At 40.3% G+C, this 27460-nt stretch overlaps 1 protein-coding gene across 2 annotated transcripts; it reads left to right on the forward strand.

Annotated features, from left to right (window-relative positions):
* LOC140185924 (putative lysosomal acid lipase/cholesteryl ester hydrolase) lies at window positions 1-27334 on the forward strand. 2 transcript variants are annotated; one of them, XM_072239728.1, is made up of 10 exons: window positions 1-20; window positions 849-954; window positions 3314-3434; window positions 12112-12310; window positions 16134-16243; window positions 18948-19084; window positions 20126-20272; window positions 20843-20914; window positions 23729-23800; window positions 25542-27334. In XM_072239728.1, the coding sequence occupies exons 2-10, from the start codon at window positions 856-858 to the stop codon at window positions 25773-25775; spliced, it is 1191 nt and encodes a 396-aa protein (XP_072095829.1). In that variant the 5' UTR covers window positions 1-20; window positions 849-855; the 3' UTR covers window positions 25776-27334. The 2 variants fall into 2 exon arrangements, with proteins under 2 accessions (XP_072095829.1, XP_072095830.1); XM_072239729.1 differs by lacking the exons at window positions 1-20; window positions 849-954; window positions 3314-3434 and adding an exon at window positions 8722-8758.
* Window positions 27335-27460: the final 126 nt, after the last annotated feature.

Below are 27460 nucleotides of genomic sequence, written 5' to 3' on the forward strand. Positions count from 1 at the left end.
CTGAGCAGTAAATTTGAAAGGTGGGTCAGGGGAGAGAGAAATACTAGGCAATAGGTGAAACTTGGAGGGGGAGCGATGAAGCAAAGAGGTCGGAGGCTGATCGTGAAAGAGACAGAAGGCCATGGAAGAAAGAAAAAATGTGGGGGGGGGGCGGTGAGGAAGAGCACCAGAGGGAGGCGATGGGCAGGCAAGGAGATTACATTAGAAAGGGAAAAGGGAATGGGAAATGGTGAAGGGGGATGAGGGGAATCTATTTTTAGACTAATAGAAATAATTTAATATTTTATTATATCAGTTTGTTTTCTGACTGGAACTTGTTTGTTGTTTTGTTGAGATACGGTGCAGAATGGTCCCTTCCAGCCCTTCGAGCTGCGCTGCCCAGCAATCCCCCAATTTAACACTAGCCTAATCACGGGACAATTTACAATGACCATTTAACTTACCAATGGCCCTTCTTTGGACTGTGGGTGCAAACGGGAGCACCCAGAGGAAACCCACGCGGAGAACGTACAAACTCGTTACAAGCAGCGGCAGGAAATTGAACCCGGGCTGCTGGTACTGTAAAGCGCTGTGCTAACCACGACGCTACCGTGTAGCGTGTAATTTCTTGTCTGTCATCAGACTCAGACTGATGGGCCTGCTTCTGAGATTTATCCCAGTCCTGAAGAAGGGTCTCGGCCCAAAACAATGGCTGCTCTTTTCAATAGATGCTGCCTGGCCTGCTGAGTTCCTCCACATTTTGAGTGTGTTCATTTGCTTTTCTTCCCCTATTCAGCATGTGAATCTCGGTGCAAGTGATGTGTCATATCCTGTCATAATTAATGATCCATTTTGTATGTTTTCTATAGAGTGAAGATGAGCCTACAATGTTTTGCACTGCTACTTCTAATGCAATGTCTAGATGCTTTGCAGCACAATAATGTACATGTGGATCCCGAAGCCTACATGGATATTGTAAGTTGTATTCGAAGAAGGATACAGTGTTATTTTATCTTTAAAATATTAGCCCAGTTTTTGTTATTTCTACTTTATGAATATTTGTGTAGTCATTGTTACGGATGCTTCTGAAAGTGATGTTTATGCTGGAAAATTAAGCTCAAGAAATTCTGACACAATTGTTTTCCCCTAGTGTCTCTCTTCAAGATGTGAGTAGCAGTTGTATAAAATGGCTGCGGATGCTGAGCCAAGCTGCCTGCTACATTGTAGAAAAGTTAGACAAAGTTCAAAATAATCAGTTTCTGTTTTTGGATGTTCTATGCTTTTTTTTTTGGCTGGACACTGACAGTAATTATTTGCAAGTTCTTTGTAGCCAGCTTTTAAAGGGTTATGCCACAAATCAAGCAGTTCACTTCTAGCTGGGGGAGTATTTTTTCTATTAAATAAATCGATATGTAATAATGCACAGAGGCTGGGTGATCGCCCACCAGGAATATGTTCAGGCTCGTGAAGAGCGATGCCCACAGACTGCATTTTTACAGGCAATTTATTTCAGGGACGTGCGAGGTGTCATTTGAAGTTACTTATCCAATAAGGGGCACCAGATCCAGCTTGAGAGCTGTATCTTAATTTTTTGGAAAACAAAGCTAATAGAAGTGGGTTTATAGTGAATAAATAGAAACTGTCATTTTTCCAGAACGATAAACTTCAAAATCTCACTCTTGCATTTGGTGCCTTTTTGGGGGAAAGTTTATGCAAGAAAGCTGGAGTTAGCAAAATTGAAATGTCAGGAGTTGAATTTCCTAAAGTAGAATCAAACAGTGGGAATGTGTTCTTCCACTTTGAGTGAGCCAAGTCTGAACTGTACAGGTTTCTTTTCTAGAGCTGTTCAATGGAATTTCCAGAATTTTGTGCTGTTTTATTGCCAGTGTTGCTTATTTGTAGTGTGCATGTAGCACACTGTATTATGCATTGAAATTGTCACCAAACCATAGAGTGCCAGCCCTTCAATGTTTTGTTGATGCATGCAAGTTCAAGCTTGAGCAATGTTCATTACCACAAATCTTTCTGCTTCTTTGAGTTTGTACTGCTTATAGCGATTCTCGTTTTGTCAAGGTTTGTTATTTGTTGCACTTCCCATCACATTGTCCTGACAATGGACGACTTAGGGAATTTGAGATCCAATAAAATCTTTCAACTGTGCATCATTGGAGATGCACATGATCTGAGAATTCCCTGTTTTTTGGCTGTGGTAATTTCACTCAGAGCAGATTGCCCCTTCTCCAGCCCAGTATCTCTTTCACCAATCAATTTCCCCGCTCTTTCCTTCACTCCTCGTCCCCTCCCAGTTTCACCCCTCATTTTCTGTTTCTCCCTCCCCTCCCCCACCTTTTAAATCTACTCATCTTTTTTTTCCTCCAGTCCTGCCAAAAGATCTCAGCCTGAAATGTTGACTGCATTTTTTTGCATAGATGCTGGCTGGCCTGCTGAGTTCATCCAGCATTTTGTGTGTGTTGCTTGGATTTCCAGCATCTGCAGATTTTCCCTTGTTTGGAATCATTAAAATTCTCATTTTTATATAGCGATGCACTTGTTATCAATCTCTATTCTGCTTGAGTTGGTTTTAGATACCAGTAATACCTAATTCATTAAAACAAAAGAACCCTCACTCTTTGCTTTGAAGCCATGCCCTGTACCAATACACTCAGTGATTCTTCTATATGGGAGAGAAATCATAACTGAGATACCTGAGGTCTCTCTTAATAACCTGTGCCTACGCTCTTCCGTTACTGGCTGGTTAATTTTATCATGGCAGATAAGGTGTAAGCTTACCTGGTAATTCTCCAGATGCCCTAGCCTGCATTGCTTCTGGGAATTGTATGAGATAGAGGAATGGAAATATCAGTGGAGTTGGGTATAAGACACAGAACATTAGAAAAATTGGACCAAGGATTTATCAGGGAAGGCCAGCAGGTGACATTGGAAGTCACCTTAAGGTTTCTGAGCAGAAGGGCTGGGTGAAACAGGAGAATGACACATTACCCACAGTGGAAGGCAGCCAATGTAGAGTGAGTCAAAGCATGTTAAATTGTTATAAATAGTTAACTTTTATTATCTTCCATTGACTTACTTTTAATGAAAACATTTTAAAAATCTTGTAAATTTTGGCAATCTGGCACAAAACCATAAAGTGCTGACAAAGACTTGACAATTCAAGCAGCATATCCAAAGCAGCTGGATGATTTATTTTTAATGTCTTTTAATTTCTCAGTGGTTCTAGTTTTCACTGGGCTGTGTTTATCTGTTACCTTTTTTTGCATTACATGGGGTTCTTTTTGCTAAGTAACAAACTATCTTGTGCTGTCTGCTATTCAAGTCCCAGCTTATCTCCTACCGTGGTTATCCTAGTGAAGAATATGAGGTGACGACTTCTGATGGCTATATCCTTTCAGTAAACAGAATTCCCTATGGAATCAATGACACTCCGGAAAGCAAAGGTAACTGCAATTATAGTATTGGTGTCTTATTAAAGAAAGTTTAAATGTGATGTATTAGAGCTGAGGCATTTTTATTTCAATATGAGACTGTAATAATGAGTGAGGCTGAATATGTGGGTGCTGCAGAAAGGGTGTGGGTAGAGAAAAGTTGATAGATGTGTCATGGTGCCCTTTGGCTCAATTTTTAAGAGTTAAAATATATGCTGTGATGAGTCATGGAGCAATACACCATAAATATTGGCCTTTTGGCCCAACTAATCCATTGCCAACCACAGTGCCTGCCCAGCTAGTCAGAGTTTCCTGTACTTGGCCCATATCTATGTCTCCAACTATTGATACAACTGCAGCATAAAGTCTGACTCCTATACTCATTGCCCTGACTGATGATGTCCAGTGTGTTAAAATGCCCTTTTCACTTCCCTGTGATGCTTTGTTAAAAGTTCAAACTTAAATTTATTATCAGAGTACCTACATGTCACCACATACAAGCCTGAAATTCTTTTTCCTGCAGGCATACTCAGCAGATCTATAGAATAGTAACTGTAAACAGGATCAATGAAAGAGCAAAAGCATAAGAGACAACAAACTATTGAAATGCAATTACAAATAAGTAGCAATAAATAACGAGAGCATGAAATAATAAGATAGAGTCCTTAAAGTGAGATCATTTCTTGTGGGAGCATCTCAATAGATGAGTGTAATTGTCCTCTTTTGTTCAAGAGCCTGATGGTTGAGGGGTAGCAACTGTTCTTGAACCTGATTGTGTGAGTCCTGCAATTTCCTCTCTGGAGGATGCACTCTATCAGGCTTTGGGGATTTATCCACTCTAATGTGTTGTAAGCTGCAAACACTTCCATCCTGTTAATATGGGAGTGCTCCAGAATATCTCTGCTTATTTCTCTTATCTCTTGAACAGCCATTATTTTCTCTTCCCTAAACTCCAAGAATATTCATTAAAAAAAACGCCCATCTCTTGAGCCCAAGCACAGGCAGCCCCATCGATCTCTAAGGGCAAACACGAGAAAATCTGCAGATGCTGGAAAGAGACCTGATGAGGGACCTCGGCCCGAAATGTTGATTGTTTACTCTTTTCCATAGATGCTGCCTGGCCTGCTGAGTTCCTCCAGCATTTTGTGTGTGTTACATTTGATCTCTAGGGGGACTGACTCTCCCTAATCACCCTTTTACTCTTAATATAGTGAACAAACCTTGTGGAATTTTCCTCATCCTTGCCGAGCAGATCTGTCTCATACTTTTATTTTCCCCTGATTTCCTTAAGTATATTCTTAATCTTTTTATGGTCATCAAGGGATTCACTCAGTCCAGATTTCCTGAACTCAATGTATGCTTCCTTTATCTTGATCAAAGACTCAATATATCTCTGCAGTCAAGATTCTCCAAACTTGCCAGGTTTACCCTTTGTTCCAACAGGACCACGCTGCTCCTGGGCACTTGCTATCCCACTCTTAAAGCCTACCCACTTGTCACTGTCCTATCCGTCGTCAGCACTGATGAAGGGTCTTGGACCGAAACACTGACTCTACTGACTTGAAGGGAGTGAATACTTATGCAATAAATTTTGTGATTTATATTTGTAATTAATTTAGATCATTTTATAGAGATCTGTTTTCACTTGGACTTGAAAGAGTCTTTTTCTGTTGATCAGTCTCAAAAATAGCCAAGTTAAATCCATGGTGATACAATGTTGTATATATGTGTGGAGGAGAATATTTGACTGGTTGCATCACGGCCAGGTATCGAAACGCCAAAGCCCTTGAATGGAAAAGCCTACAAAAAGTAATGGATATTGTTCAGCCCATCGTGGGCAAAGCCCTCCCCATCACTGAGTTCAACTACATAGAATCCTGTCACAGGAAAGCCCCACTGCTCACGCCATGCTTTCTTCTTGCCACTGCCATCAGGAAGAAGGTACAGGACCCTCAGGACCCACACCACCAGGTTCTGGAGCAGATATTTCCCCAAACCATCAGGTTATTGAACCAGAGGGGATAAACACTCAGTTTCACCAGCACCATCACTGAACTTTTCTGTCAAACTAAGGACTCGCTTTCATGGACTCCTGGTCTCATGTTCTCAATACTTATTGCTTATTTTTAATTATTATTTCATTTTCTTTTCTATTTGCACAGTTTTGTTATCTTTTGCATAATGTTTGTTTGTCCATCCTGTTGATTGAGTCTTTATTGATTGTATTGTGTTTCTTGGATTTACTGTGTGTGCCACACTAAAATGAATCTCAGGGCTGCATATGGTGACATATATGTATTTGGATAATAAGTTTACTTTGAACTTTGAATTCCAAACGACAGCGTAGACCTGGAGTGCTATACAAGTCTAGACAAATTAAAGACATTCTTCTGCAGGAACACCCAATCATCAGTTGCTCCAGAACCCTCCAGCATTCTACCAAAAAAATGTTATACAGGGAATATTATTGTCTCACAGTTTCCCTGACACAGGAACCACATCAGTGTTCCTAGGCAAAGCCTGTCGTTTGTCAGTAGAATTTAATCTGAAAATGCCCACGCACTTGATGAACTGAGTTAACTCTTTTTTTAACTTGGCACTTAAAGCAGTGCTATATGATTTAAATTTCTTAGCGCCTGTATTAATAAGTACAAGTGAATACTTGACATTGACTCAATTGCAAAGTGCTTTAGCACTATTAAAATAAAAACTACATGGCATCTTAAAAGTTTCTTCCTCAGGCAGTTAATCTGATCAATCATTCCAGTTAGCCACCCCCACCCCTCTCTATGTCTATTACCTTAGTCTCTGCTCTCTAAACACTTCAGAGCACTTTTTATAACACTGTTACATTGTAACCTCGTGCTGATATTTATGCACATTTATTCCATCTCCATTATTTTACCTCTAACTTTATTTTTATATATATACTCAGTGGCTACTTTATAAGGAACTTTCTTTTCTTAATAAAGTGACCATTGAGCATTATATGGCAAATAAAGTTGAACCCTGATTAGAAAAGCCACATAATTTCCAAAAGATACAAATTTCATAAAGATAGCAAGTCGTTATGTACCACTAGGGTTCATATTTTCTATGGACTGTACCTTTAAAAAGAGAGAGAGGGTGCAACTGATTCAGAGAGAGAGAGCAGCGAGCAGCTCATGGGTTGCCATGGTGACCAAGGGCGGCCTTATGTGATGGACAGCTGGTGTTTAGCATGTTCAGATAAATGCATGGTCAGCTGGTTGTTAGCGGACACACACACAGGTTTGGACACTGGATGAGTTTTGTGTGCCCACAGAAAGGTGGGTTTTGGAGGATTGATCAGTGGCTCTCGCAGTGTGTAAAGGGGTGACCGGTGGCAAGTTATCAGTGTGTCCAACCCTCACCTGGGTAGGTAACTTTACCATGGAAGACGATTCCCTTTGATGTGGTCACATACGGTGACTTTAAAGGATTTCGGAGGACAACAGGAAGATACGGCATTGGCGTACTTGGACAACCAACACACCTCTCTCTCTCCAACACTACTCAACTCAATAATACAAACTGAACTGACTTCCTTTACCTATCATCGTAAGGATGTATCCAGTTACCTCCTAAGCTTGAAGATTCTTGGCTTTTATACTTCCACACTAATATATGCATGAACTTTGCTAACCTGGTTGATTTATCTGATTTTTATATTACTTTATTACATAGTTATTAATAAATTAGCATTCATTCACGGCAATACCAGACTCCAGGTGTTTCCCATTTCTGCTGGTTCTTTAACTCATTACGGGGTACGTAATTTTCCATACTCCATTTTTCTGTGACTTTCCTGCTAGGAAGTGCGTATGGACTTCATCACATCAACGATAGTTCTTGATTAAGTTGTTCCCCAGCCAATAGTAAAGACAGAATGTTTACTTGAAAACAGCACAAGAAAGTTAATGGCTTCTGCAACCATAGAGCAATGTGGAGATACTATTTTCCAATAGAAAAAAATATTGTCCCCAATGAGAACAGAAACTATATGCTTTGAGGTGGAATATGACCTAAATAGATCAAAAGCAATCTGAAAAGAGGAACTATTTACAGAACACACGCCTTGAATTTTAACTGTTGTTCTGGTTAAATGGTTATTCTATTTTCAGAATTGGTGATGCTAGCGGTCTATAAATTGTTGGGACAAAGGCTATGAAGTAGCCCATTTCATATTCTAAAACCGATTTGTATTTTTAATGTTGTCAGCTGAGAAAGAGTTACCGTCTCTCTGTCTCTTTGATGGAGCTGAGTTGTGCAAATGCAATGGTTTTCTGTTCATCATTCAGGAGAAGACCTGAGGATGGGTGGGCATGGATTGGGCTAATTTGAGCAATCTAATCCATCCTCTGTCCACCTCTGCTCCCAAGCATCATTGTGGAGAGACCAGGCTCTCCAGTGTCTTACAGTAAAATTTTTAGTTGAACACCGTTGTTTAGAGTGGTCTGGTATTACATCAGTGCAGGTTTGTATACTGTAAAGTATAACGATTTCTGAAGTTCTATCTGTTATTCTGTAATTGTGGAGTAGATACAGATAGTTTATGCAAAGCTTTGCATGGACCTCCGTAGTAAAAATATCATAACAGCAGATGATCAAACAGGTGCTGGGCCCCTGAGTAGATCTATTTTAGCATGTTTTGATCCAGAAACTTTCTGTAATTTATAGTTCAAAGGTTCAAAGGTACAATTTAATGTCAGAGAAATGTATACAATATTCATCCTGAAATGCTTTTTCTTCGCAACCATCCACAAAAACAGAGGAGTGCCCCAAAGAATGAATGACAGTTAAATGTTAGAACCCCAAAGCGCCCCCCCGGCTCCCCCCTCCCGTGTGTAAGCGACAGCAATAAATTCCCCCCCCCTCCACCGGCAAAAAAAAAGTAAGCGTCGGTACCGCCACCGAGCACTCAAGCGTGAGCAAAGCAATAGCAAAGACACCGACTTGCAGTTACCCCAAAGACTTCACGTTTCACCCAGTATTCGACATACCGCAGGTTCTCTCTCTCTCTAATAAGGGAGAAAGACATGTTGAACATGGATCTGCTGTTTTATCAGTGAAGTAATGTTGAAGAAAGTGGCTCATTTGGCAAAAGTAAAGCAGTTCACACTCTGAGCTCCAGAATGTACCCAGTGAAATTACAGATACATTCTTTTAACATTAGCCAATTCAGAAGTGGTGTCTCCTTGATCTGCCTCCACCCGTTTCTTAACAACTAAGCTATAGGAGAAATCATGGGGCTACAACGTACGTATTGTCCGTAGGGGGAAAATATGTGATTGTGCGTTCAATGAATACGGAAGGTGGTGAGTATATGCAATGAGATGCTAGAGGAGGTGTTGGAGGTAGTTACAATTATACTATTTATAGGAGATTTGGACACTTATGGATTTTTAAAAAAGGTTAAAGGGTTTTTGGCCAAGTACAGTCAAATGTGATTGGCTTAGTTGGACAAATTGGTTGGCAATGTCCCCTCTAAGCTGCGTGGGTGCACAGCCACACAGTAACTGAAATGCTCCCAAGCACGTAGCCTTTGTTGCCACGTTGCTGGAATTGGATGGAGCTAGAAAAAAAAATTATGAAACATGTAAGATTTTTTTTGTTGTATATTATTTCATTAAACCCTTCAATGAAATAAAATCAAAAGTATGTGATTTGTTTAAATTTTAATGTTAAATATTCTTACTATGAATATTACAAAAACAAAAGGTACTGTGTAGTTCTCATGCTGTGTAAACATTCCCTGCTTAGGGCAATGGTTGGTCTGTGCAGCTGTTTAAAAAAACTAGAGGGGTTGTTGTTGTTTTGCATGGATAAGTTGTGTTGAAGGGTCTATTTCCATGTTGTATATTTCTGTGACTCTACTTTGCATGTGGATTTTGTGATGTACCATTATAATCTGTTAATCTCTGCTTTGGTAGACCTGTTCATAGTATTATCATATATCAAAGGTTACTTGACAATTTGGCAGAATGTTTAACAAATCATTGCAGAGCAAGTACTTATTTTTATCTATACTCTAACATTGTGTTTATTATTTTTGCATTTAAAAGCATTATAGGTTTAATTATTCTGGTCAAACTTGCACAATTCAGCTAGTGTGACCTGAAGCAATAATGTACTACACTTGCAATTAAAGATAAATATTTAATTTTCATTTTGCGACAGTCTATGCATTTTTACAACCCATTTATCCAAAAGTTCTATAAACTTTCTCATAGATCTAATTTTGCTACTTTGACAACCTGTCGACGTTGGCCAATGTATGTTGAAAGAGTATCAGGAGCATAAAAATGCAGATAGTGGAAATCTGAAGCAACAGAATCACTCAGTAGATCTGCAGAGAGAAAAGCAGAATTGATATCTGTCAATGATCTTTCAGAACTGAAATATTAACTCTGTATTGAAAACTGCTAAATGCTTCCTATTTTTATGAAAATAATGTTCCTGAATACCTTCACCATTAGTTATTTGACTAATTAGGAATCCAGACATGACCCACGAATTTGATTAGTAAATAAAAAAAAGGTAATAGAGTTGCTGGGCATGTGATGTCATTACTCCAAATGGCATAAACTTCAATCTTTTTGTGCATTCCTTGATAAGATAAACAGTAAAATGTGCATTAAAAAATGAGTCCTTTACTTGCTTTGTTTTAGAATGTTTGCTTAGTAGATTTCCAGTGAGATATTACCATCTGCATTGCATGCCTGTTTATAACTTCAATAGAAAACATATTAATGAAAGCAGCCAAAACATTGGTATTGTATCCAATCAACAATTTCTTCTAGATAGCCTGAAGGTCTGTTTAAATTCTAAATACCAATGGTAATTCAACTTAATTACACTTTAGCTTTCTTCAGATTCAGATTTATTTTATGCTGATACAGTGAAATGTGTCAATGTTGCAAAAATTAAGGACTGGCTGTGAACTACAGGAGGATGGAGACAGGCCAACTCTTATTGACATCAATGGATCTGGGGTTGAGAGGGAGAATAGCTTCAAGTTTCTCGCCGTACACATCACCGAGGAGCTCACGTGATCAGTACATACCGTCTGTGTGGTGAAAAAAGCACAACAGCGCCTCTTTCACCTCAGACGGTTCGGTTGAAGAAGTTTGGCATGAGCCCCAGATCATATGGACTTCCTACAGGGGCACAATTGAGGGCATCCTGACTGGCTGCATCACTGCCTGGAATGGGAACTGTACTTCCCTCAATCGTAGGACTCTGCAGAGAGTGGTGCGGACAGCCCAGTGCATCTGTAGATGTGAACTTCCCACTATTCAGGAAATTTACAGAGTCAGGTGTGTAAGAAGGGCCCCAAGGATCACTGGGGACCCGAGTTACCCCAACCACAAACTGCTACCATCCGGGAAACTGTACTACATCATAAAAGCCAGGACCAACAGGATCCGGGACAGCTTCTTCCACCAGGTCATCAGACTGATTAATTCATGCTGATACAATTGTATTTCTACGTTATATTGACTGTCCTATTGTCCATACTATTTATTACAAATTACGATAAATTGTACATTACTCCTCATGTATATGAAGGATGTAAGAAATAAAGTCAATTCAACTTGCATGACAACCAACATGCATTCTGCCCTTAGACAATGAATAGACAAACTAATGGAAATATGATTGTTTAAATGATAAATGAAATGCGGTTTGTGACTGAGATGGGCAATTGAAGCAAGGGTTAAAATGTAGCTACAACTAAAAGGGAAAGAAGATTGAAGGGTAAGTGGATTGAAGACACAGATACTTTTCTGTCCCATAGTAGCCCAATCATTTGTACAATGGAAAGAATTTTCTTTGGATCATCTTGTTATACTCTAATCTCAGGATCTTAACTTCCACTTTGATAAGCAAAGAAGTAAACAAAAATATCAGGATACAGTCAGCTTACTGGATATTTATAGTATAAAGTGCATATACGATGAGCCTAGCATCAAGCTCTCAGATCCCTCTTTGGGTGGCTAGACTGATGGAAATCAAGTAGTTAAATTAGTCCCGATGCAAGGGCATTGGGAAGACAGGTGGGTCAGTAGGTAGGTTGTGATGTGGGGCCCTCATACTGCTGACATGGGGCCCTCATGTCCTCCTACTAGAGACAGGTTCTCAATAACATCTTGAATGCTCCTTTTCTGTGGGTTAGATATTCCCAGAAGCTGGTTGGGACTTTGTATTTCTTTAGAGGCTCTGATGAATGCTTGTACTTGAAAGGCCATTTTGGTCTGCATTTCTCTTGCATATTACAGTTCCTGTTTCTCCAACAATTAACTTCAAAAAGAACTTTTCATCTACCTCACTTTTTTGGATTAGTACTTGTAGTCTTGAATTATAAACATGAGCATCATTTAAGATGAATTAAATTGGATTGCTGTTATATACTGTACATATGTCATTTGATTGCTGAAAACATATTGATAAATGTTATCAATGGAGTTTAGAAGATGCACTGTAATGCAAAACTAAATGAGACTTCCTGAGCTAAAACTGCACACAGTTTACTAGATCTTGCAAACCATTTAAGTGGGTTAGGTATGTGGAACACATATGGATATATATTGAGTAGGTACCTGAATGTTAAGTACTTGTCTTGCGTAGACACCATCTTTTCAATTGAAGTTGCTCTTTATTTGTTTAGGATCTCGGCCAGTAGTATTTCTGCAGCATGGTTTACTGGCAGCTGGAAGCAACTGGGTCACAAACTTGGCCAACAACAGCCTGGGCTTTTTTCTAGCAGATGCTGGTTATGATGTCTGGATTGGAAATAGTCGTGGAAACACCTGGTCCAGAAAGCACATAAGTATTCCGGTTTATAAGGATGCATTCTGGAGATTTAGGTAATGACTTTGCTTTTATTTTTGCTGTAATAACATATCGGTGTATAATTGCTTGGTAGATAACTAGCTTGCAGTGTTATTCTTTTGAATGGGTTTTTCATTGAACGTAGAACAGTAAAGCACAGTACAGGTCCTTTGGTCTCTGTGTGCCAAATGTTTAACCTATTTTATGATCAATTTTTTTTAGATTATGAGAACACTCAGTCCTCTTTTATTGTCAGTTAGAAATGCATGCATGCATTAAGAAATGATACAATGTTTCTCCAGAGTGATATCACAGAAAACAGGACAAACCAAAGACTAACACTGACAGAACCACATATAGTTACAGCAGTGCAAAGCAATACCATAATTTGATGAAGAACAAACCATGGGCACGGTAAAAAAAGTCTCAAAGTCCCTGAGTTAATCGACTCCCGAGTTCCCGATAGCAGGCGGCAAAAGGGAGAAACTCCCTGCCATAAACCTCCAGGCACCGTCAACTTGCCGATGTCTTGGAAGCAGCCGACCACAGCCGACACTGAGTCCGACCGTCCGAAAACTTCGAGCGTCCGACCAGCCCTTCTGATACAGCCTCCCGAGCACCATCCTCTGCTGAGCGCCTTTGACCTAGCCCCGGCCGCTGAAACAAGCAAAGCTGAGGATTCGGGGCCTTCTGCTCTGGAGATTCTGGTTACCACACAGTAGCAGCGGCCGCGAAGCGGGCATTTCAGAAGTTTTCCAGACGTTCCTCCGTACTCTCACGTCCGTCTCCATCAAATCAGAATTGTGCACGGTCCCCTACTTGACAGATTACAGATATCATTCACCGGAGAGGCCCCGTGCGCTGCCGTCGCGTCACCATCTTCTCCAGGTCACCACTGCACAATACACGAGGACATGACTTTAAGGTAAAGGGTGGGAATTTAAACCTTCCCTCCCTCATAGACCTCCAGTTTTTTGTTATCCACGTGCTTATCGAAAACTCTTAAATGCCCCTATTGTCTGTGCCTCCACCACCACCCCATGTTCCACTCATTTACCAATCTCTGTGTATAAAGAACCTACCTCTGACAACCCACTCTACGTTCCTAAAATCACATTAAAATTATAGAACATAGAATAGTACAGCACAGCACAGGCCCTTCGGCCCACAATGTTGTGCCGACCCTCAAACCCTGTCTCCCATATAACCCCCCGCCTTAAATTCCTCCATATACCTGTCTAGTAGTCTCTTAAACTTCACTAGTGTATCTGCCTCCACCACTGACTCAGGCAGTGCATTCCACGCACCAACCACTCTCTGAGTAAAAAATCTTCTTCTAATATCCCCCTTGAACTTCCCACCCCTTACCTTAAAGCCATGTCCTCTTGTATTGAGCAGTGGTGCCCTGGGGAAGAGGCGCTGGCTGTCCACTCTATCTATTCCTCTTATTATCTTGTACACCTCTATCATGTCTTCCTCCTTCTCTCCAAAGAGTAAAGTCCTAGGTCCCTTAATCTCCCATCATAATGCATATTCTCTAAACCAGGCAGCATCCCGGTAAATCTCCTCTGTACCCTTTCCAATGCTTCCACATCCTTCCTATAGTGAGGTGACCAGAACTGGACACAATACTCCAAGTGTGGCCTAACCAGAGTTTTATAGAGCTGCATCATTACCCCACGACTCTTAAACTCTGTCCCTCGACTTATGAAAGCTAACACCCCATAAGCTTTCTCAACTACCCTATCCACCTGTGAGGCAACCTTCAGGGATCTGTGGACATGTACCCCAGATCCCTCTGCTCCTCCACACTACCAAGTATCCTGCCATTTACTTTGTACTCTGCCTTGGAGTTTGTCCTTCCAAAGTGTACCACCTCACACTTCTCCGGGTTGGACTCCATCTGCCACTTCTCAGCCCACTTCTGCATCCTATCAATGTCTCTCTGCAACCTTCGACAATCCTCTACACTATCCACAACACCACCAACCTTTGCGTTGTCTGCAAACTTGCCAACCCACCCTTCTACCCCGACATCCAGGTTGTTAATAAAAATCACGAAAAGTAGAGGTCCCAGAACAGATCCTTGTGGGACACTACTAGTCACAATCCTCCAATCTGAATGTACTCTCTCCACCACGACCCTCTGCTTTCTGCAGGCGAGCTAATTCTGAATCCACCTGGCTGAACTTCCCTGGATCCCATGCCTTCTGACTTTCTGAATAAGCCTACTGTGTGGAACCTTGTCAAATGCCTTACTAAAATCCATGTAGATCACATCCACTGCACTACCCTCATCTATATACCTTGTCACCTCCTCAAAGAACTCTATCAGACTTGCTAGACACGATCTGCCCTTCACAAAGCCATGCTGACTCTCCCTGATCAGACCATGATTCTCTAAATGCCCAGAGATCCTATCTCTAAGAATCTTTTCCAACAGTTTTCCCACCACTGACGTAAGGCCCACTGGTCTATAATTACCCAGACTATCCCTACTACCTTTTTTGAACAAGGGGACAACATTCACCTCCCTCCAATCCTCCAGTACCATTCCCCTGGACAACGAGGACATGAAGGTCCTAGCCAAAGGCTCAGCAATCTCTTCCCTTGCCTTGTGGGGAATATTCCGTCAGGCCCCGAGGGTTACCTTGCTTAAAAATAGTCTGTATCACAATTTTCTGTAACATGAAGCTGCATTGTTTGTGCCTGCATCAAGGAACAAAAGTTTTAATAAATGTGATTATTTACCTTTTTTTACATAAATTCTGTGGGAATGAATTTAACTCTGTATCCGAGTAATAATTTATGAATCCTGTAAGCGTGAGGTGCCGTTATCTGAATGGCTAAAATGCAAGAGTTGCCTGTATTGTGGATTCTGTAACTGAAATGTCCACAGTTTCTTCAGAAAACTCAACCCAAAGTTTTATAGACGCTGATTGCCAAGATGATATTATACTTTGTTCATTAAAATAATTAAACTATGTAGAAGAAATAACAGTAATACAGTACAGTAATAACAGAATTGGGTGTATCAATAATAAGATATTAATTCAGGAGTTGTGTCAGCACTTCCAAGTTTTACAAACTTTTAATTAGTTTTAATGGTATAAGATCATTTTGTTTAGAGAACAAAGCAGTGACAAAGCTGCCAAGTCATTGATATAATTAAAAATGAGAAGCGTCTCAGCCCAAAACATTGACTGTTATTCATTTCCATGGATGCTGTTCGATCTGCTGAATTCCTCCAGCATTTTGTGCGTGTTGCTTTGGACTTCCGGCATCTGCATAATTTCTTGTGTTCATGATTTTAAAATTGCCTGCTTTAAATTTTTATAGCAAAAGAAACATAGAAACATTGAAAACCTACAGCTGTGCCGAACATGTCCTTACCTGAGAAATTACCTAGGTTTATCCATAGCCCTCTATTTTTCTGAGCTCCGTATGCCTGTCCAGGAGTCTCTTAAAAGATTCTATCATATCCGCCTTCACCACCGTCGCTGGCAGCCCATTCCACGCACTCACCACTCTCTGCATAAAAAAATCTTACCCCTGATATCTCCTCTGTACCTACTTCCAAACACTTTAAAACTGTGCCCGCTCGTGCTAGCTATTTCAGCCCTGGGAAAAAGCCTCTGACTATACACACGATCAATGCCTCTCATCACCTTACACACCTCTATCAGGTCACCTCTGATCCTCCATCGCTCCAAGGAGAAAAGGCCGAGTTCACTCAACCTATTCTCACAAGGCATGCTCCCCAATCCAGGCAACATCCTTGTAAATCTCCTCTGCAAAGAAGAGTGAATATATTTATGTGTATTCTGGATGATATTGAGTTGTGTTTTTTATTTAAAGCTTTGATGAGATGGCCACCAAAGACTTACCAGCAGTGCTAAACTTCATCCTTGCGAAGACTAACCAAGAACAGTTGTACTATGTTGGTCATTCTCAGGGGACAACAATTGGTAAGTCAGGTGTTCAAATTCATCAAGTACCAGCAGCTATGGTTGAAATGACAATAAAAAGTGACTTGACTTGACTTGAATTTGTTTTCATTTGAGTTTTTTTTAATGTGCTAAATAGCACGAGATAGGATTGAATCAGTTAAGTTTTTTTAAAAAAAGTAAAGCTGACTTTATGATGGAAGTTACATTGCCCATATTTATCAAAACTGTTGTAATCTTCAGCTCATTAGTCCAATTTTGAGTTGAGCAATGTGGTTCCTTCAGTCCTGCTGACAAAAAGATATATGCCTTGACAACAAACCAATTTAACAAAAAAATCACCACAGATGATGGTAATTTCATATAAAAATACAAAATGCTGGGGAGGCTCAGCAAGTCAGACAACATCCTTGGAGAGAAAAACCAAGCATTACCTGTTTGTTCTGCCCTGACTTAGTTTGAATTGTAAGCTGTCAGTACCAAAAACATTTTCTGAAGCATTCAAAATGATCTTAAAGCTTAAAAATGCCAAACTTAGTAAGTTAACAGATGAAAAGAGCTTAAAATATTTAAAAGGAGAAACATTTCAAAATGCACAAAAAAATTTTAAAAATTCAAGCATTTTATAAATCCAAGTTGCCAAATGCTATTTTAGAATAAAAGTCACTTGGAGGCCCTCACAGCCCCCTTTCTCGTTCAATCCAGTTGCAACTCCTACCTGGTCTCTCTGTTCCTATCTGTCACAGTAAGATAAATGTTAATTTAAGATTATTCATCTCCTCCATTTAGGACAACTGTAGATTAATTTTTCATTGAGTTCCATGAAATCTTGCCACCACTTGTATGCTAGTTTATAATGATCATGGAGTACCTTTACTTCCTGCTGTGACATAGAGACAATGTGACGTGTACAGTTCATGTGAAGGAGACATTTTGGCACGTTAGTTATTGCTGCTGCCTTTGCTCTAGGGACTTGGGTTCGATTCTGATCTCAGAACTGTCTCTGTGGAGTGGGCAGGTTATCCCTTTGGGTTTCCAGTTACTTCACGTTCTAAAGATATGCTGTCCAATTAATTGGCCACAGGAAATGAAAATGTGTAGGTCCAGGAAATGTAGTGATGCTATTAATACTCACCATTATAGTGATGGAAATCTGTAGGGGTTATGCAAATGCACAATTGTGTACCAAAATCCAGCAATTGATTTTTCATTTCTATCGGAAATGAGTGGAAATGAGGTTGCTCAGTGGGAAGCCATCATGGATCCTGTGGGCCTCCTTCGGTGTTGTGAGAAGCAGTTGAGTTAGTGCATGGGTACAAGAAAGCTCCTGTTGTTCACACTGCTCACCCTTTGAAATAAACCTTGGTGGAGTTAGTCCTGGAAATAAATGCGTATGTGTCATGAGTATTATCTAAGCCCATAAGAATATCTTTATTTATCTAAAGATACAACATGGTAACAGGCCTTTCTGGCCCAGTGAGCCTGTCTTGCCCAATTATACTCATGTGATCAATTAACCTACTACTAATGGATGTTTTAGTCAGATATTCTGGCTTATTTAAAAATGGGTGAAACTGAGGATTTTGATGGTGCGAGCCCCATACTTGAGTGGCAGGGTGGAGATGTGCTTCTACCAAAGGCGCTCCTTCCCTCTGCTAGTCTCCAAGTCACCTTTGGACAAGGTGTAGCAGTTGCTTTGCCTCCCCCGATAAGGGCCGATGGTGGATGGTTGTATGAGCAGCTGGTGCTTATCATGTCCTGGTTATGCGACCACTGATGCAAGGCAACCTCTGAAGAGTATTGATAACGGCTGGGGTCACCCGTCTTGTAAAATCACTGCCCAGAAGAAGGCAATGGCAAACCGCTGCTCTAGAAAAATTTGCCAAGAATAATCATTGTCATGGAAAGACTATGATTGCACACGTCATACAACACAGCACAGAACGAATGAATGAGCTCTCTACTTGAAAGAAAGGATATCTGTGCCTAAATTTTACCCAGTCTGAGAGATCTGCATAAAACCAATGTGTTTATAAAAACTGAACAACCAATCACAAGCTATGAAGTAAAATGTTCTGTCTTTACTCATTTTTACAAAGTGTGAACACGCATGTCTTTGGGATTAAGGTGGGAACAAAAATATTTTTTAAATTGGAAATAAAATTTATTCTAATTATTTTCAGTAAGAGTTGGATTTTGAAATAGTTTGAGGGGCTGAGAATGAACACATACAAAACTGGGATTTTTAAAGTGAAAGATTATTAAGGTGCTTTAGCACACCATTATTGCTCAGTTCCCCACTGTTCTTGACATGCCAGACTGCCAGTGCTCCGATCTTCAATCCACTTCAACATTCCAGGGTCCGTCACATGACATTTCAGATCTCTTTTGCTCAGTGTCCCAACAGTCTGAATTCTTGAAACATCCAACATTTGCTTCTAACTACTGCTCCCAACTCGCCATCCCCACTGTTCCCAATTGGCCCTGACGATCAACAATGCTTACACTAAATGTTCATGACTGATGTGCATTTGCACTTGCTGTCAGATTCCTTCCATTATAATGATGACTGCCAATAGCTTCATGGAAAATTCGGCAACTACATGCTTTTCTTAAACCATAAATGGAATCCCTTTGTTTGATTTTTTTTTTGTTGATTTCTCAGATGTAGGAGAGTTTTAATGACCCTCAGCTTCCCCATAACATTCTTTTCTCCTTCCATCAGGTTTCATAGCCTTTTCTACAATGCCAGAGCTAGCAAAGAAAATTAAGTTATTTTTTGGCCTGGCTCCTGTTGCAACACTTAAATATGCTACCAGCCCACTGGTAAAACTTGATCTTCTTCCGGAGTTTTTAATCAAAGTAAGTGCCTGCTTTTTATCCTGATAACCATATTTGAATTGGGAAGAGAGGCAATTTAACTGTAGGGTTTGGAATGTATGTTGAAATTTTTGTAGCAATGGAACTTTCTATTCCATGGGTTTGCTGGAGAAAGGGGGAGGTCACTATTTGACTACAGCAGCAGATAACTGAGTAAAGCTGCTCAACTTCATTATTTGGTCTTCAGTTGATGTGATGCACATGACTTGATGATTGTGATTAAATTATGCTTTGAGTTTGTAGTCATGCAGCACTGAAATAGGCCCTTCAGCTTACGGCATCCACACTCGCCATCGAGAACAAATCATACACGAATCCTATTGATCTGTGTTTCCATTCGCATCCCTATCATCTTCTCCAACTCTTCTGCCATCACCCAACTACACTGTACAGTAGCCACTTAACCTACCCACCAGCACAATTTTGGCATGGTTCCTGTGATGCGCCAGCCTTTAAAGGTATGGAAGGGAGTTGGTGGGTTTGTAGCTGGGAGGTCTTAGTTGCAGGTTCCCAACAAACACTGCTTAAAAACAAATATCTAGTTATTGGCCATAAAACAACTCCTCTAAATGTGCCCCTGCACTGCGCTGACATTACTTTCGGTTTGATGATGGTAGTTTGTGTGAAAAGAAAGGTGAATCATTCATTAACCCAAGCGATTCTGCAGATGCTGGAAAGCCAGAGCAACACACAAAATGCTGGAGGGACTCAGCAGGTCAGGCAGCATCTGTGGAGGGGAATGAACCGTTGGGACAAGACCCTTCATTCAGCATTTTCTATGCAACATTTAGTATGGTTTTCTGATTTATTAGAATATGTCTCTAAATTTTGTAAACTTGCTGAGCATTCAATCTACTAAACAAGCTTGCATCGATCAACTTCCACTTGCTTTTTCAGGGCATCATACCAGAGTTGTTACAGATAATCGGGAGAACTTCCCCAGTAGAAATCTGTTACTACCATTGAAGTATTTAGGTTTTGCCTAACTTGTTAGTGACTCTCTTTTGGCATTGTTGTTTTTAGGATATGTTTGGGAGAAAGGATTTCCTTCCACAGAGCAAGGCAATAACGTGGCTTGCTACACACGTGTGTAACCGATTCTTGATTGAGGAGCTGTGTGGCAATGTATTCTTCATAATAAGTGGATTCAATACAAAGAATCTTAACATGGTAAGCATAACAAGCGTTTGAATGCTGGAAGAAATGTTGAGAATGTGTACGAAAGAAAGTCTACTTCTGTTACTTTGAATTTTACTATTAAAGACTAATAATCCAACGGGCTCAGAACTTTGTTGGTCCAGCAGATTTTTTGGACTGTTGCATGCTATTGCTATAACTATTCCATCCCACTTTAAATTCACTGGTTTTGGATATGATGTAGCATTATTAATTTTTTCTAGTGAACTTCGTCTAGTTTTAAACAGTTCATGAACAAGAGCCCCAGTGAGTGGAAGTGGAATGTAAGCAGTGATTTTTGTAAGACTGTCCAATAATAATGGTGTGGCAATCAGTGCTGCTTCAGGGACCTGACTTCAATAGCGAATTCAGGTACTGACTCTGTGGAATTTGCAACAGTACCTCCCTTTTTTGAAAATAAAAACATACAAGGCGCAGTCTGTCCTAATCTGGAATCACAGCATATTTCAGATATATTCAGACTCTTTATTTCTATAATTGTATTTAAAAGTATTGCATCCAATATGTTTAGTGATTCACTTTTCTATAATTGATGCTTTGCAGAGCCGAATTCCAGTCTATTTAGCCCATTGTCCAGCTGGAACCTCTGTACAAAATATTCTCCACTGGAGACAGGTACTAACTCTGAACGTGTCATCAATATCCTCATTTGTTACAAATATTGCCATTTAAAGACGAGTGTCTAGAAATTCTGTGTTGGTTGAATAAATGCTACCGTGGGTGGACAATGAGGGGCTACACAAGTTTTTCCCCGTAGAGGTCTCCAGTAGCAAAGTTTTGCTATCATGTGTACCAGTCTATCCTCGATAACTAGAGCAAACTTCATTGTGGAGTGTTGAGGGGGTTGATTGACTACTGCGAGGATGGTGTCTGGGGTGTAGTGGTTAGCAATCTGGGGTTTCAGACCATTCGGGTACTGACCGTCAGAAACCTGGAATATCACGTGTCAGGGGTCTGCAGCTTTGGAGTGGATTGAAGACTGGAGCCCAGTCAAGAACACTGGCCAATTGCCACACATTGCTTTTTTAAGGCCAAATGAGCGAACCTGCAATCAGAGTGAGATCTGTGGCAGTGGAGCAGCATCACAGAGCTGCTGGGTGTGAGGGGTCAGATACTTAATCAAATTGGGACCTGGGCAAAGACTGGACATGCAGTAATATTCCAAAGACATTGGCAGCGAAGAAGTGAATTAGGAATTGAAAGCCAAGAAAACAACCCAAAGGAAGAGCTATTTGCAAGATGATTTTGGACATGATAGTGACGGTGCTGGCCAAGACCTGGATAACGTATCCCTGGCAAGTAGTGAATGTACCCACTTACCCTTTTCTCACCAATGTACTTGTGATAAATTAATTTGTCCATGTAAACTTTGTCTTTACAAGGACAATGCAGTGATCTCTTCTACCAAAGTCTCATCTTTACATCAAGATGCCCTTCAGAATATTCATTGTATTATAGTTTTGCCTGGTAGAATAATCTACTTTGACCTTGATTGTTCTTGCCAAATGTTTCTGTAGAAGAGGTTTTCCATTGTCTTCTTCCAGGCAGTATCTTTACAAGATGGGTGGCCTCAAACCATTATCAATACACTTTAGAGATTGTCTGCCTGGTGTCAGTGGTTACTTGACCAGGAGTTGCGATATGCACCAGCTACTCATACGACCACCCACCCCCTGCTCCCATGGCTTCACATGACCCTGATTGAGTTGGGGCAGGGGCTCAGCGGGTGCTTCACCTTGCCCAAGAGTGGCTTGCAGGCCAGGGGAGGGAAGGAGCGCCATATACCTCCTTTGGTAGAGACATATCCCCCATCCCGCCATCGTGTAGTACAAGATTACATATGGAAAGAGAAAATTATGCATCCAATAGACAGAGCTAAACCACTTCACAACCAATACATTAAAGTCAGGCAGCATCAGTGGAACAGAGTAAACAGTTGACCTTTCAGGTCAAGACCCTTCATTAAGATGTGGCCTGAAACCTTAAGTGTTTATTCCCCTGACTTGCTGAGTTCCTTCAGTATATTGTGTGTGTTGCTTAAGATTTCCAGCATCTGCATACTCTTGTTTGCAATATACGGTATCAAAGTTATGCAACCCTACCCCATCTAGTGACGAGTGAGAGGAGAAAGCTTGAACAATGCCCTTATCCTCCGTAATATAGGGGCCCAGCACGCGAGTTCCAGAGACGAGGCTGAAAGTTGGAATTGTCAAGTAGGCGGACCATTTCAACTTGGCCCTGAAATCCCCATTATCAGGGAAGAGAGTGTTCAGCCAGGTTGTTTCATCCTTGTGAGAGCACTAAGCACAGTAGAGACTATCCCAGTGTAGTGCTGAAGATCTATGTCCAGAATTAGCTACACTCTAGCAGAACTGTTTCAACACAGATACGATATTAGCATGCACCCAAGAATGTAGTATATTACTGAAGTAAGTCCCTTGAACAAAAAGTGGGGCAGATCAGTTTGGTTAAATCACTTCAATTATCATTAAAATGATAGTGGTATCAAGCGATACGACATTTGTTCATCAATAAACTACTCACCATTTTGGGTTTTTACCAGTTCTGTGGCTTGAGAACTTATTGCAGACTTGCTTCAAACATGGACCAATGAGTTAAGGTCCAAAGGTTTTGGGCAAAACTAACTGGGCATCTAGGCACTGGATTGGTGAAGCCTTGCGCTGGCAAGGCCCGTTTTGGTGTTTGATCTTCTGCTGCAAATGTCACCTGCAGCTCTGGACTAAGGCCCAACTGATGTACTGTAGCTTTGCGCATTTTGAACATCAACAATATGCCACCTGGTTCCAGGTCAATTTGAAAGGATGAGTCTTTGAAGGTGGCTTTGTCTTGGGAACGCTCCGTAATGGCCTGCTTCCCCCGAAGGGTCAGTTTGGCTAGAGCTCCAAGCTGGTTGGGGTGACCACTAGTGGAAGGGGAGCAGTAGCGACTGATATCTGGAGATGTAGGTCACAGATCAGGAAACTGGGGCCTGAGTCTCAGGGGTGCTGCAGGATTGGGGATGATTAGGAGGTTGAATAGAGATTGGGAAGGGAATGACCAGGGAAGACAGTGGAATGCAGGATTGGAGTGGGAAGGTGTTGAGGGTTATTGCTGCTGCGTGTGAAAGCTGAGTGATGACCTTACCTGGCAGTCCTCCCAGTCCTGTGCTGTGAAGACGACATCATCCTCGGAAACCCGCGGGGAAAGGTATCAGTACCTTGTCAGCCTGGATTGGGCAGTGTTTGGTGGTGCAGAACTGGAGAAATTTCCAAAGGGAAGCTAAATTTCACAGAAAAGATAGTTAATGGTTTCAATTAACATGAGATAAGCAGATTGTGCATTTGAAGTTTCTGGCAACTGGTGTGCACTTGTGCACTGTACTAGTTGGGTGAGAAATGATTTTTTGATCATGCAATGTTTGTTTTCCAGGATGTAAGAACAGGACGCTTTCAGGCTTTTGATTGGGGTTCCGCTGATGAGAATATGGCTCACTATAATGAGGTACTGTACAGGAAATCGCCCATTGAGAGAAATTGGTGTCTCTTGATAGGTTGTATTCTGTGTATCCTGCAAGCTGGTTCTGATATTTTATATCATTGCTGGACTTTAGATTTATAGCAACGACAATATCCTTGCCAGTATTATGCTCTGAAATTGATAGAAGTTAGGATTTCCACAAGTGAATGTTTGAACCCAGAGATCCCATAAGTGTTGTACTGACCAACATGCCTCCACCGACTGCCACATCATGACAACTCATTGAATTGATAATGATTTCTGTTAGTTACAAGTTGATTAGTCTGGAAATTTCACATGCATAATGCTGTTTCCCATTCTCCTGTATTTATGCACTTGAATGTTTGTGGAGAGGGGGTGAGGTGGATTTGATGAATGAAAAGAACCAGTTCTGGGTAAATTTGGACCACTTCCAACCTTCCATCTGCCCTGCAACACCAACATCATTTGTGGCAGAGTTATTGTGTCATCATTCCCCATATAACATTTCTTTCAATTATACACTGCATACTCAGTGGCCATGTTACTAGGTGCAGGAGTGTAGTCTTCTGTTTCCATAGTCCATCCACTTCAAGGTTCAACGTGTGTGTTTAGAGATGCTATTTAGCGCACCATTGTTGTAATATGTCACCTTCCTGTTAGCATGGCCCAGTCAGGCCATTCTCTGCTGACCTCTCTCATTTAACAAGGTGTTTTCGCCCACAGAACTATCACTCACTATGTTTTGTTGTTTTTCACACCATTCTCTGTAAACTCCAGAGACTGTTATGCGTGAAAACCCCAGATCCGCAGTTTCTGAGAATCTCTAACTACCCCTTCTGGCACTAACAATCATTCCACTGTCAAAGTCGCTTGGATCACATTTGTTCCTCATTCTGATGTTTGGTCTGAACAACAACTGAACCTCTTGCCCATGTCTGCATGCTTTTATGCATTGAGTTGCTACCATGTGATTGGCTGATTAGTTATTTGCATTAATGAGCAGGTGTATCTAACAAAGTGGCCAATTTGATTCCATGTGCAAATTTATTTCCATCTGGGAGAGCTTCTTAAAAACCTCAACTTGAGACCTTCAAGTAATTCTTCACACTGTTGTATGCTCTCTGTTGCCCTCTGCTTCTCACTTGCAACAAGGTCTCAATAAACCAGAAACATTCTTCAATTAATTTGCCCAAAGACGGAAACTGTGATTGCACTCTAGAATGAAGCACGCATAGGGAGGATCCTAATTAGTTTGAGATAAATTTACATTAAATCCTCTATTTTTTTTGTTGCTACCTTTGATAGTTTGGTAAAATATTTCTAATTGTTACTTTTATATTTAACCTCAATTTGTGGAACTTGGTTATGTTGCATTGAAATCAACTCTCCAATACTAAAGGTCCTTCACCCTACTGAGATATAATACTGGAATGAGGCCCCTGGGCTCTGGAATTGAAGGAAGTACTGTTTTTCATTTTGGAAATACTTATTTTATCTCAGTTCATAATTATCTGCATCCTAGAGTTTAGGATGGCTAGTTTCCAATTTCATCACAAAATAAGTTTAACTGCAGTCAGGAGAAGTACAAATATATCCCAAAGAAGATTCCTCATGTGGATATCATCTTGTCTCAGCTCCATCCTCTTAACCCAGTACATTTGAGCTAGAATTTGACTACACTGACTTGCGTTTGTGTTGTAACAAAGCGACAGAGGTCTAATCTCCTTTTGTTTCTCTTGACCAGACAATACCGCCTCTGTACAATATAACGAATGTGAATGTTCCCACCGCTCTCTGGACTGGAGGACATGACTGGCTGGCTGATCCCACTGATGTGACTATGTTGCTACATAAATTGCCCAATTTAATTTACCATAAGGAAATCCCAGATTGGGAACATCTGGATTTCATCTGGGGCCTGGATGCTCCATCGCGCATGTACAGAGAAATCCTTGATCTCATGAAAAAATATTGCTGAGTCTAGAACAACATTAAGTGAAGTGTTTTTTAAAAGTACAGTCAATATATACTCCAGTTTGTGTTTTGTATATTTTCCCTTTCAGCTGCATTACTGGGACCATTGATGGTCTCGGGTAGTTCTTAAAAAGAAATTATATACCATATTTTAAGTAATGCTTTGGTAATTTGATACCCAGATTGTGCCTGAACCAAGTTTTTGCAAAATGAATACTTGTATGTATGTGTTCAGGTGTCTATTCCTACATGTTCTGATGGTTATGGGAAAATGTTGGGTCTGATGTGATTTGTTACTGTTCACATTAGCTTTACCACTGACAAGATGAGGGATTTTTTAAAAAAAATATTGATCATGCCTATAATTGCAACAAACCCAAGCTTTTCTATTGAGTGTCTTGATAAAGACAGCCTTTTTAAAATTGATTTTTATACTCTTAATTGTTTTTTCCTCAGAGTGAACATTTTTTTAAAGCAATGCAGGCCTTACCCTTATAATGGACTTCTGTCATGAAGTATCGAGCTCTAGTCAACAGAGCGGTGATTATACAGGATATTTAAGACAATGAATTCCTCAGCATCCTTAATTTCAGATGTAATTAATTTATCTGATTCCTTTTCAGATATTGTAATAATTATGTGGAACCCTCTCCACTGGATTCTGTATTTTGATACTAATACCACTAGTTTAAATTTTCAACAATACTTTTATTACTGAATGCAGACTTCATGAAATAGATCTTAACTCATTACATGGGACAATCTACACCTTGTCATTCAAGGTCAGAAAATAGCTTAATTAAAAGCTTGCTTTGTTTCATTTAACTATTTGGATTTCCACAAAAGAAAAACATTGAATGACCTGGTGTGGACTGTGAAAAGATTGTAATATTAAACTTGAAAGAACTCTTTACCGTGTGTGAGTTTTTTTTTATGGAAATTATCATTTTATAAAGCAATATTGTTGCTGTCTTGGGTGTAGTTTTAATGTACTTTCAATAGCATCATTTGAATTTGTAACACTTAATACAAGTCAGATACTTAGCACAAACTCCACCTGATCTGATAAACTGGAATAATGAGAGTATCATGCAGAGTGACAATTCATTATTCCAGTCTGTACGACCTCGCTAGTACATGATGAGTGTCCCTTTTCTCATTTAAAATGTTTGCAACATAAATTTGTAAAACTAGCCACAAAGTAACAACTTTGATTTTCTTTAGTCATGCCTGTGGATTTGCTGTGAACCCGACAACTGCTGGTACAATGCAATCAATGTGTATTTGTGTTAATTACTTTGGAACAAGCATGGCTGAGGCATTCGTCAGCATTCACAGCTGAATTTCAGAACAATAGATGTAAGGCAGCAACGACAACTTGACTATAATTGTTATGGTGCTTAAAGATTGGAACGCTGGTGGAAGATGATGCAAACCTTTGAACTGCAGAAGACAGTGCTCATCAGTTTTAACACTGAAATCCACCAAGTTTGCCTCTATTGTTTTACGTGTATCTTTATAGTGCCTTGTCCTATGTCTTGCTATTACAATGGAACAATTTCAATACAGAGTAAAGCTACTGTGCTTTCACATTAATTATAAAATATTGTGTCCATTTTTTAAAGATTTGAATGGTAAACCAGATGCAGTGTATTTGGAGTTTAAGGTACTACATGGAATTAGAATACA

Source organism: Mobula birostris, chromosome 21 (genome assembly GCF_030028105.1).
Source record: "Mobula birostris isolate sMobBir1 chromosome 21, sMobBir1.hap1, whole genome shotgun sequence".
Classification (NCBI taxonomy): domain Eukaryota; kingdom Metazoa; phylum Chordata; class Chondrichthyes; order Myliobatiformes; family Myliobatidae; genus Mobula; species Mobula birostris.

Bases quoted from the DNA above. Each gene is read 5' to 3' on its own strand.
- LOC140185924 (XM_072239728.1), top strand. From the start codon at position 856: ATGAGCCTACAATGTTTTGCACTGCTACTTCTAATGCAATGTCTAGAT. The intron at 20,273-20,842 runs GTAAGCATAACA...GATGCTTTGCAG, and splicing joins ATACAAAGAATCTTAACATG to AGCCGAATTCCAGTCTATTT. The intron at 20,915-23,728 runs GTACTAACTCTG...TTTGTTTTCCAG, and splicing joins ATATTCTCCACTGGAGACAG to GATGTAAGAACAGGACGCTT.